At 33.5% G+C, this 12,162-nt stretch overlaps 2 protein-coding genes across 2 annotated transcripts; both read right to left on the bottom strand.

The window, feature by feature from the left end:
- Window positions 1-342: 342 nt before the first annotated feature.
- On the bottom strand, window positions 343-2,147 carry LOC116118697 (indole-3-glycerol phosphate synthase, chloroplastic-like). The gene is made up of 8 exons (XM_031404677.1): window positions 1,995-2,147; window positions 1,854-1,928; window positions 1,697-1,746; window positions 1,446-1,599; window positions 1,124-1,202; window positions 894-976; window positions 660-727; window positions 343-367 (listed from the first exon to the last, which is right to left on the bottom strand). Exons 1-8 carry the CDS (start codon window positions 2,145-2,147, stop codon window positions 343-345), a joined length of 687 nt encoding a protein of 228 aa, XP_031260537.1.
- Window positions 2,148-2,330: 183 nt separating this feature from the next.
- On the bottom strand, window positions 2,331-6,807 carry LOC116118691 (putative disease resistance protein At3g14460). The gene is made up of 6 exons (XM_031404671.1): window positions 6,611-6,807; window positions 5,688-6,253; window positions 5,434-5,523; window positions 5,225-5,352; window positions 3,827-4,918; window positions 2,331-2,426 (listed from the first exon to the last, which is right to left on the bottom strand). The coding sequence occupies exons 1-6, from the start codon at window positions 6,805-6,807 to the stop codon at window positions 2,331-2,333; spliced, it is 2,169 nt and encodes a 722-aa protein (XP_031260531.1).
- Window positions 6,808-12,162: the final 5,355 nt, after the last annotated feature.

The following is a 12,162-nucleotide window of genomic DNA, read 5'->3' on the forward strand; positions in this document are numbered from 1 at the left end:
ATAAATGGAAGTTTTTAGTTTATTTAATAAACGCTTTCTGTTACATCCACAGTTGTATTTGGCATTACTCTGTTTTGCCTCTGTCTCTCAAAGAGAGCCACTGACCAAGTATTGCTTCATAATTCACAAATACAGTACATTTCTGTTAAAGTACTACTCAAAGAAGAAATGAAGCCCGATAAAATTATCCAGCTGGACAGCAGATACGAATTTGACGATGTCTGAGCCATATTCAATCCGAAAACAGTGCAAGTACATAGCTGCATAAGCATTCTACTATGAGCTCATAAAGAAATGTTTTTACCAAATAGTCCAGCTATTCCTTCACGGGGTCACTTTGTTTCACAATTGACACCCCAACCAAAACCTGCAAGGTCACACAATTAAATTACATAATCCTAAAGTCTGAAATGATCACCTATTTCTATGTCATTCAAGTAAAACATTCTTTTCACTCTTCAGAGGATAAGGGATAATCACTTTGATTAAAGAAAATGAAACCTTAATAAGGGAAAATAATGTAATATGCCAGGTGTTCAAGACCAGTAAGAATAAGCAATAATACACATTTTGGTCTTAAAAAAAAATCCTGTTTTTAGAGGCAAAATATTTGCAGAAATTTAGATTTTGTAGTTAGGCAAGTATGACTTGAAACTTACAGCTTTGACACCAGCTTCTTGTACAATGTAATATGATCAGGAGTAAATAGCCCAGATTCACCAACTACCTCAAGGAGTCCAAAAGTAAGGAAGCCAAAACAAGCTAGTAACAGCAATGATATCACTGAAGCAAACGAAAAAGAAAACTATTTTTAACCACGAGGAGACAAGTTGCACTAGATGGCTATATTGCTTTCAGTGAATGGTCATAAAACTAGTAAAAAGACAACTTACGATATTGTCTTTTTGACGGATCCTTTGGCCATGCTCTCCTTGAAGAAGCTTTTTTGTGTTATTAATATCAACCTTAAATGTTTCTGTGGACAGGAAAAAATATAAATTGCACGTGTTTGCTAACATTGTTATATCTGTATCCTAAGCCAACTTGTCAGAGTTGCTTAAAGGGTCAAACTTAAAGTAATGTAAGTTCCAAATATAACCAAAATTATGATAAACTAGAAAACTTACCAAGGTTATGATTGTACCAATAAGCTCAATCCCCTCTATTCCAAGAACAAGATCCATTTTCTTCTCATCATGAACCTAGGATTAAACAATAGAAGATAAAAAATTTCAATCATCCAAAACTTTCACCATTTTTCAGACTCTGGGATTTGAATAGTTCATTATTATCCACAGAATTAAGTTTGGTCACTAGTATCTAACTCGTACAGATAAACATATTTTGTTTCACCAGCTATTAGCATAAAATATCCATCTCAAACAATCTCAGTTGCAGAAATAGTATGGGAATACAATAAATGACAAAAGAAGCAACATCCATACTGCTGCTAAACCAAGCATCTTGCAGACCTTAATCATGTATCTGATGTCAAGATGAGGAAAAACAGCAGCAATCAAAAGCACTGCATCTGCACCTTTAGTTCGGGCATAGTAGATCTGCCATGCATCTATTATGAATTCTTTGCACAGTAAAGGGCTGCAAAATTGACAAGCATTAGAACTCAACTAATTCTAATCTTCATTATCTGAAAAACAAGGCCAAGACTGCAGACTGAGCAATACAAATTGCAGACCAGACCTTTACTCCAGCCCTCCTTATTGCCTCCAAATTTTCAAAGCTACCCTGAAGTGATAAGATTAGAAAAAGCTAGACAAAGCAAACTTTTATCTTCAGTATTACATTTAAGCACAGGACTGCTCAAAAAGATAAACTCAATAAATCAAATATACCTTAAAATACTTTTCATCTGTCAAAACACTGAGGCATGCTGCTCCACCGTTCTCATTGGCTTGGGCAATTTCAACCTATCAAGAGAAAGCTTAAGATAAATAACAAATCACAAAACAACAAATTGTAACACAAATAGTTACTGGATCAAAATCCACTCCAATGATTCCCCAGCTGGGAGAAGCCCTCTTTACTTCGGCAACCAAACCAGGCAGTCCAGTTCGTAGATGGGCAGCTCTAAGAGCTCCCATAAAATCTCTAGCGGGTGGAGCATTCTGAAGGGCTTTCTTCAGCATATCAAGTGGACTTCTCTCTTTTAATTGTGAAACCTCAACATCCTTGTGCCATACGATTTACTCCAAAATTTTCTGAGAACTGCTCTCATTCTGAATCCGTAACTCAAAGGGTCCTGCATATTCCAAAGGAGGCCCAGTGGGAGCCCTTCTTATTCTTATACCTTGGCTAGCAGCTACTTCATTTCAGAACATCCCCACTTCCCATTCTTTCGCCTTAAGAGCAATTTCAGCATCCTCCTTCACAGGAGAAATTACAGCTGACCCATCCTTGCTCTCAGGCTACAAACACAGTACAACATTCTTTAGTACCGGCCGGTAACATTACCAGACTAGTTGCAACACAATGCAACAATAATTAACATCCACCAATCACATATAAATCCCACTAAACAATAATATTACACTCACAAACTACCTACAATATCTCTCCTTCAAAAATTCATCTACCCTAATGATAACACAATCAAATTTAAACAAGTTAAAATAAATTTAAAGAATAATTGAACTGATCGTAAAACAATGTTACTGCCGGGGTAACGTTACCGCGCCTTACCATTCCCGTAACGTAATTAAGATATTATGTGGTAGTAAACTAGCAGTAATGTATCATTTTTTCTCTTCAGTTCAATCAAATAACAAGTAAAAGGAACAGTTTTTTTCTCTGTAGTTCAATCAAATAACAAGTAAAAGGAACGTTTGTGAGTTTACCTGTTGAGCTCGAATGGAGGCGGCGAGGGTGTGGCGTATATGCGGGTCCATTGGAACGGAACGTACGATTGAGTATGAGAAGTGATCGGGTTTGGGTTTGAGATTCAGCGATGCGGTTCTCGAAGAAACTAAGCCCTCCATGAATGCACTAATAGAAAAAATTAAAATCAAATTTCTTCTATCATAAATTTAAAATTATTTGGCGTAAGATCGAATTTTAAGAAAATTGAGGTGTCGGCATGAGAGAATAATTGTTCAACAATATACAATAACATAATTGATACAAGTGGAAGTGGTTCATATGCATCAATTGTAACTTCAACGTTCTGTTTATCGCAAGCCATAACTCTTTACATTATCAAAGTAACATTAAAGTGCTATTGTATAAGACTTGAAAAATAAATATTTTATTGTATTAATAACAATTCGACAGTTTTTTTACCTATGTTTTAACAAATTATTCCATTGAAGGTAGAGAGAGATACTTGGCTTCAATTCAACCAAAATAATAAAGTTAAGCAATAAATGCACTAAAAGTCTAAAATTCAAGTAGTCATAATGCAAAATTGTGCAGAAAGAGAACAGATTACAAGAAGGGATATGATTTACCTGGATAGTTGGTTTTTTGTTTCATAGTTGCATAAATTTATTGACTGTGGAAACTCCTGAAAGCAAAACAATTAATGAAGTTATAGTATATTGAGGATTAGAAATTTGTTTGATTAATATCCCAAATAGCTACAATAAGAATTAAAGAGACTAATGAAGAGCTAAGATACGTACCATCCAATTAACTACAAAATCCAAAACATTTCAAGCTCTGCATTAAAATCATTTAAAATAAATTAAAAAAAAAAAAATAGTCAAATTAACACAATAAGAAAGGCTGATAGATAAATTTGAAGAGAAGTAATAACCTGTTGAAGAAGAAGAATTGTCCTCGGAATTTATCGATAAGAACTAAGAAGTACCGTCCTCCGGAGAATTTGCAATCGCTTCTCATCCACCAGTAAGTCTCTGGGTATGACAGTCAGATTTTGGAGGGAGGGGAGAAATTTTATATCTTGATCAACGTGAGTCAGTCTTGGACATGACAAAATTTTCAAATCCAGTAGAGAAGTGAGCTTTTGCATCCCATCCATTGGTAGAGATTCTAGATCAGGAATTTTAACAATATGCATAGACTTTAAATTGGAGAGGGGGGCAGAAAAGCTAGAGGAAGTCGATGCTCCTTCTATATTCATCAACATCATCGTCCGTTCCAGCGGTTTCCAGCTGGTCTCGCACAATTTTAGATCTTCCAGAGATGGAAACAACGGCATGAACGTCAGTTTGGGGCAAGTTTGGATATACAATTTGGAAAGACAAGGAAATGAAGGAAAATTTACATCATTATCTCTCCTCCACCATCTTCTCAATTTAGGACAATTGTAGAGGGCCAGTTCTTTAAGTGAGAGGAAGAATGTTGAACAATTGTTACTTGCTTCATCTGAAATGTATTCCACAACGTCTAGATATGCAAGAGACAAACTCTTCAAATGAGGTAATTGATCCAACAGTGGGATACGTTGGCATCTCCTACATTCTTTTGTACTAATTGAAGTTAATTTTGTGAGGGAGGAAAGCCAGCTACACCCCTTCACACCTATGAGTGAACTTGTAATAATTTTTTTCAGATTTGGGTGTGGTCTTAGACCTTCTAACACCACTTCATCACTTCCTTGAACCTCTCCATCATTAGTTCTCCCCCAATCCAATATAAGAGACTGAAGAAATCTCTTTCCTTCTAAATTGGCCAACTTGCCATTTTCTTCATATTTTAAATTCTTTATATTTAGTTTCCCTCTCAAGTTGTTCAACCCATTCAATTCCTCTATCCCATTGTGTTCCCTTTTTATTTGACTTACTACAAATAGTGATAGAGTCTGAAGATTACTCAAGCATCCTAATCCATATGGCATTCCAATTGAGGAATCACATATTTTGTTTATAAGATGCCTGAGATTTACCATTTTTTCCAATATCTCTTGGTAGTTCCTTAAGCTTGTCACAATGAGAGAGGTCTAGTGTTTCCAAATACCATAGTCTCAACATCGAATTTGAAAGTTTTTCAATATGCATATAAGAAAAATTGAGATATCATAAATGCCCAAATTCACTAAATAAACTCTCCAGCTTACCATTTGAATGCAACAACTTCTGAAACTTTAACTATCCAAAATCCAATGTTCACAAGTACTTATTAACTTGAAAAAATTTCACAATCACCATCCAAGTCAAATCCCCAATTTGATCGATAAAATAAAAAGTAAAGTTCTTGTATTTTTGGCATTATATAATGCAACTGGAAATTTCAATAATCGTTTTACTTCACCACAATCAATTGATACATGACGACATCTTGCATCCACATCTTTAGCCGTGCCTAAAGTCAGTAAGGTGCATTCAGTTCTTGCAACTAATTGTGCAAGGTCATGCATAAGATCAGGGATCTTACCTGCAATTACATTACCCCATTCATCATATTGTGGATCTTGAAAAAAAGACCTCAAAAGTAAAATCATAAAACACTTATTACCTACATCTTCTGGACAATCCTCATTTGATGCTTGAAGAAACCCTTGTGCCATCCAAAGATAAATTAGCTTTTGCTTCTGGATCTTATAACCTTTGGGAAACAATGCACAATAAAAGAAACATTGTTTCAAGTGTGAGGGAAGATGATCATAACTAAGCTTGAGTGATGGTAAAATATCACTTTCTTCTTCAATCACATTTGACATTTCATTATCCTTAAAATGCAACCAATCATCTTTTTCATTACTACCAAACAATGGTGTCCTATAGTCATTATAACAAGAGGAACTCCTCCACACTTTGCTACAATCTTCTTTCCAATCTCTACTGGTTCTGAATCTTTTGGCTCTATCCCATGTTCAAAGGCTACTTTTGTAAACAAAGACCAATACTTGTTTTCATCTAGCACTTTCAAGGGATAGACATAAGATTTAAGTTCTCTAGCAACCTGCTCATTACATGTAGTCACTAGTATCTTACTTCCTCGTTCACCATCCATTAACAAATTTTTTAATTCATTCCATGTATTAGGATTTACATTCCATATATCATCCAACACTAGTAAATATCTTTTCCCATTCATTTCTTTGCGTAGGCATTCTTGTAATTGATCAATTTCAAGTCCTTCAATTTTCTTACCAGTTGCAGATTTTAGGATCTTGTCCACAATCATTTTCACATTAAAGGTATTAGATACGTAGACCCACATCCTTAATTGAAAGTAGTTTATGATTTGCTCATCATTGTATAAAAGTTGAGCAAGTGCAGTCTTATCTACTCCTCCAAACCCAAATATGGAAATGATTGAAACATTCTCATCCCTGTTTGAGTCCAACAAAAGTTGTATAACTTTTTTTCTATATCATTTCTTCCTATAATCTTTTCTGCACGTTTGAAGGAGTGTGTTTCCCTTTCTATGTTCATGACTCTTTTTTCCTCAAGACTCTCCTTAAGGTCGAATTTCCTATCAATATTAATCGCATCTAGTTTCTCCTTAATAGCCTTAATCTTATGAGCCATTTTAAGACTATATGTGATCTGATTAGATTTGGAGAAGGAAATGCTTACCTGTTTTGCCATTTTATTTCCAGTTATTACCTCTCCTCGTTGAAAGTTAAGTAGAAAAATCGTCTAGCAAGTCATCTGTTTCATAAAATGCATCTCTGAGCCTTTGAAACCAGTCTGTCACCGCATAGTTCATTTTTCTGTGCTGCTTTTCAGCATCGAGAAGTACATTTTTGATAGTGTTGACAGTGTTGTTGAGTTTTTGAATCTCATCTTTAACACCCCATGTCAATTTGCCTTCTCCGAGAGCCAAGGACCCCAAGCCTAGCAAGATTTTCCCCACGAAGTCAAATGCTATTCCTTCTGCCATTTGTTGTTATAATACAAATTGATTTTAAGAGGGTGAAGTTATGAAACTAGCTGTAAAATTGATTGTCAGACCATGTTACTTGCGGTTATAAATAAAAATAACGACATTCTTGATCAAAACACAAACTTGAAAGATGAAAAGATACTTGACTTAATGATGGAAATGCCAAGCAAAAAGAAAAGTAATATATGCTTGGCGTGATGATAGAAAAATAAAATCAACTATCCTCATAAGATTTTGCTTTAATTTGATACAACATAGTTAACCGATTCATTCCAACGAAAAGCAAGGCAAGTGGATTAAAATAAATAAATAAAGCTTTAATTTATACATTTTAATAACTTAAAAAATTCTACTATTAAATAGAAACAAATTAGGGGTACAGTTGTCTTTTACTACATTTTAGAGTCAACGGTTAATAACCAATTGAAATTAGATGGCGTTGAGTTTTAAGATGTAAATGTTTCCTAAAACTTTTGAAATATTCCTATATATAACCAGCTTTACTAATTTTAATTCTTAAAATGTCAAGTGTTTATTTAAAGAACAAATTTAGTCATAAAATTACATGATTTAACCAAATTACCCTTAATTAAAATTACAAAGACAAAAACAGTTGGAATGGGTAAAAGTATCAAGTCTAGCGTGGTCTCGCATGGTCTAACATATTTTAATTAGACTATTAAATTATAGACTTGATATAAACTATCGACTCTAACACAGTCTAGCATCATACATTAATAATATAATAATTTTAGTTTCATTAAAGGTATAATTGATAAGTTATTAGATTTTATGGTTGAATTTGTTTTTTAAATAAAACCTGCATATGTTGGAAAATTGTGATTATTGAATTAGCTATATATGTCTAAACCTCAAAACATTTTTGTTGTGAATATTAAAAACATAAGAAAAAAACTTATGTTATTTGATAATAATCAAACATTAATACATATTTAACGGATCAACACAACTATTTATAATGTGAATCACGTTTAAGGTCAGAATTCCATATATAATTTTATCTAGCATCTTCATTGCACCCATTCAAAACACTAGTGCTTTTTGCTTTCGTTTCTTTTAAATACAAAAGAAGAAGTATCAAATAAAGAAAAAAAGCATTAGGAAAAGAAAAGGCATAAGAGAGAACAATACTTTTAATTTTAAGACATTGCGAACTACTCTGCGGCAGTTTATAACTTTTATAAGTAATTTTAAGAGTTTAGTTATTATGGTATATAATTTATCTGTTTTCAAAAAACTTTGCAGAAAAATGATTTCATTATTTTTATTTTCAGAATACTGTTTTTAAAAGCTATACCGAATCTGTTTCTAAATTTTAAAATTACAAATTTCTGACTTTCTAATTTATTTCCTGGAAATATTTGCAATGTAACATAAAAAATGATTTAATTTCTCAAAATAGAATTTTAGAGAGGTTAATAGCAAGGAACAAAGTATAGCTTGTTTATATAATTCATTCTTACTAATATTTACATAAGTTTATGATTTACATTTTTATAAGATCAAATTTCATTGAAGTTCCTTTTTTTTTTTTTTTTTCTCTCTCTAATTAAAAACAAACAAATATTATTTTTAAAAGTTTATATGGTGATTTCATAATCTTAAAATACCATTTTAAAAAAATTTCAGTTTTAAAGAGACTTTAATTTATGAATAATAATATTCATTTAAAGTTTATATCTTGTTATAAAATAATCAACTATTATATTAGTAACCGCAAATAATAAATCTATTGAATATAAAAACAACAGAATTAAATGTCAATAAAATAAAATGACAATACAATAAAATTAACAATACTAACAACGTGATCACGTGTAGGAGATCCTTTAGAATGACAAGAAGAGATCCGGTAAAGAATATAACCTTAGGATGAATGTTGAGGCCTGTGTAACACACAGTTTCCCTAAAACATATTCGCCTCCTTCACTTGGGTGCACAAGGATTTGAGTAGCGTCTGTTTCCTAGGATACAACAATAGATAAATAGCAAGAGAAACACCACTCTTCTATTCTAATGAACCAAATTAAGCTTTAACTCCAACAAAGGAAAACCTTTAAAACTAGAGAGAAAATGAAATATTGAAATTTTGGTGTGTTTGAAATGAGAGGAAGAACATATTTTTATACTACTCAAGGTGAGACAAGACATTGAATTCTACCATTACTTTCCACCTTTTCACTTTCCGATTCTTAAAACCTCATCCATTAATCCACTAACCTTTCATCTTTCAACTCCTTAACTTATCGTCTAGGCCTGCAAACGAGCTGAGCTGAGCCGAGCCGATTACCGTCAGGTTCAAGTTCGGTTCGTGAAAATTTGATAGAGTTCGAGTTTGAGTTCGAATTCATCGAGCCTAGGAAACCATGTTCATATTCGAGTTTAGTAAATTGATGGGTGTTCAAGTTTGGCTCGTTTGTTATTCGAGCCATGTTCGAGTTCGAGTTCGAGCTTAGGCTCGAATTCAAGTTTGAGGAGGAGCTTGAATTTTTGCTCGCATCAAAGTTCAAATTCAAGCTCGAATAATTTTTTGAATTCTTATTCCATCTCAACTTGTAATTGCATCAATTTATTCACATTTAGTTTTAAAATCAAATTTCTATAAGCTCCAAAGTTCTAGAATGCATGATCAATTTTAAAATCTAATTATAGAACTTGATTGCAATTGAATCATCAAACTAAGCTAAACAATGTTAATTAAGTACTCAGCAGCACTATAAACAAGCTGAAAACTGCTCATAGTAGCCCTCTCAAATCAAATTTACACAACACAAGTTACAAAACTATACAAGTAAAACTTCTTTCATCATGTAAAACGTTGGCTGTATTCCCCTCCTCCATGTGTATGTCAAAATTAGATGTCCTAGTACCACAAAAATAACAACACTTCATCAATTGTCTCATCTAAGGGAGTGTATAACTGGAAGGAAGTTGCATGCAATTGCAAATGGTAAAAAATAACTTCATCTGTTTGCCCCTCAACCTGCAACAATTAAATACTATTATTGGCAAGATCCCACGATTTATCCACCAAGAACCAAATGAAATGGCAACATTCGAGTTTTCATCCATCTCAGTATGAATCAATTAAACCAAGCAAACAGTTATGTACATTTAAAAACTATACAACTCACAAAATTACAATGATTTGTACATATAAATGAGAACTACATGTAATTTATATCCAATAAAAAGCATTAAGAATTTCAGAGACCTCAATTTAAAAATTATTATTTGACTTGTTCGAATTTGATTTGCATTTTAATAAATTAAACCGATTTATGATACACATTTATGGAATCCTATAAAAAAAAAAAATGAACGTGTGACCTGAATGTCTAACATTTGTATCGAGCACTCAACAATTAAGATGAAGCAAAATGTGATTAAACTGAGTCCTAACTGATGTTGAAAAATTAGTGGATGAGTTGTGGTTATGCATAAAATGCCACTCAAGAATTAAGATGAAACAAGATCAAGAATAACGAATCTCTTTATGAATTATGATAAATAGATATATTTTACAAGTTCGTTACTACAGGTAAGAATTTTATATGCATATACTTAAGAAATGAGTGTTGAGAATATATGTACAATTATACATCATATATATGTATTTATTTTCTCCTTAATGTATGTAACATACCTAAAGGCCAAAGTTAATGAGTACTATTATTATAATTTGCTGTATTTATAAATTATAATGAATAAATACGAACCTTCGCTTTGGTGAACAAGCCAAAATGGGTTGATTAGGTAAGCTAATAAACTTAATCCACACCAGTTGATAGCTCATATTATCAACCTCAAATGTGACGAAGCCAACAAGCCAATCACACAATCCAATGGCCCCAACCATCATCCTCAAGTGTGATTCTCAGTATCAGTAGAGTGGATACTACATGTCACCACGTACACACAATATGTGAACTTCTCTACTATGCCTATGACACGTTTATCAACCTTCGCTTTGGTGAACAAGCAAAACCGTCATTTTAAGTCGACCCATCACCATTAAGGAAAATACAATGCATTTTAACCTCCCACTGGTAGAAGTGCACCCTTCGCTTTGGTGAACAAGGTTTCGACGAATAGTGGTTTAATTAAAACCATGGTGATGGAAGGCATACGTGACTTAATATACTTTAATTGAGGGTTTGTTATTTAAAGTCTCACCAGATTATTATCTTTGTTAGAATGACATTGTTTGGCATGTTATTGAACATTCAACCTTATCATGCATTCTAAACAAAATATTAAAACGTGCCGGTACATGGCCCAACTAAAACGGACTTCCTCGAGCCTAGAGGAATCGATGGGTCACCTAGGGGTCTTGTAATAAAATCTTGAGTCTTCAAGTATGATTGTCTCTTCCTTGATTTGTCTTCAAATACATTACAAAAACATCATTCTAAATTTACAGTGAGAATAATTATACAAAAATTTTTACATTAATAAATTTAGAAACCTCGATTTACATTCGAAGGGAAGGAGATGAGAAGAGAGTGTACATCGAGAAGAGGAGAAAGGTAGGACACGCAGACCCTATTAAATAAATTACAACCATACATACCCAAAAATTTTAAAACATTCACCATAGGTCTAAGGCTTATGTACCGGGCACCATGCAATATACAAACAAGTACATGGCATACATTTCAAAAACAATCAATTTTTGAATTGGGTGGGTGAATTCTTAATTACCCCCTGACATTTGGTCCAAAAGTTTTGAAACTTTTTAATCTGACCCCTGCGCACTCAGAAGTGTGCTCACTGCGGCGATGGGTTAGATCGCCACACCGTGCGTTGATTAACGTCATGTTCACGCTCCACGTGCATTCGCCGCAGTGATGGATTATATCGTCGCGGCGAGCGTTGATTGCAAACAGTGTTCATCCTAAGGACGATTGCCGCGACAATGTGTTATATCACCGTGGCTAGCACTGATTTTGCAATCAGCGTGTGCGCCAACAACGCACGCCGCGGCGATGGTTTATATCGCGGCGGCAAGCGTACACTGATCTATAGCAATAGAACAGTTCAACCAGCAACCAAAACACGGCAAACGAATTTTTACAATCAATCTAAACTACTAATTTCAACAAAAATCCATAACCCAGTATATTCCAAATTGCAGATCATCAACAAATTAAATTAATTAATTAATTGATTTCTTAAAACACGCTTTCATGGTAGATTTTGTGCAGATTCATCAAGGCAACATGTTATCAATCAACTACATATAATTAACCATTCACAAAAACTGTAAAATACGGTACCTTAGGCTCTGATGCCACTGTTAGGAAACGATCATTTATGGCAATGGAAAAC

The sequence above is a fragment of the Pistacia vera genome, unplaced genomic scaffold (genome assembly GCF_008641045.1).
Source record: "Pistacia vera cultivar Batoury unplaced genomic scaffold, PisVer_v2 Contig856, whole genome shotgun sequence".
Lineage (NCBI taxonomy): Eukaryota > Viridiplantae > Streptophyta > Magnoliopsida > Sapindales > Anacardiaceae > Pistacia > Pistacia vera.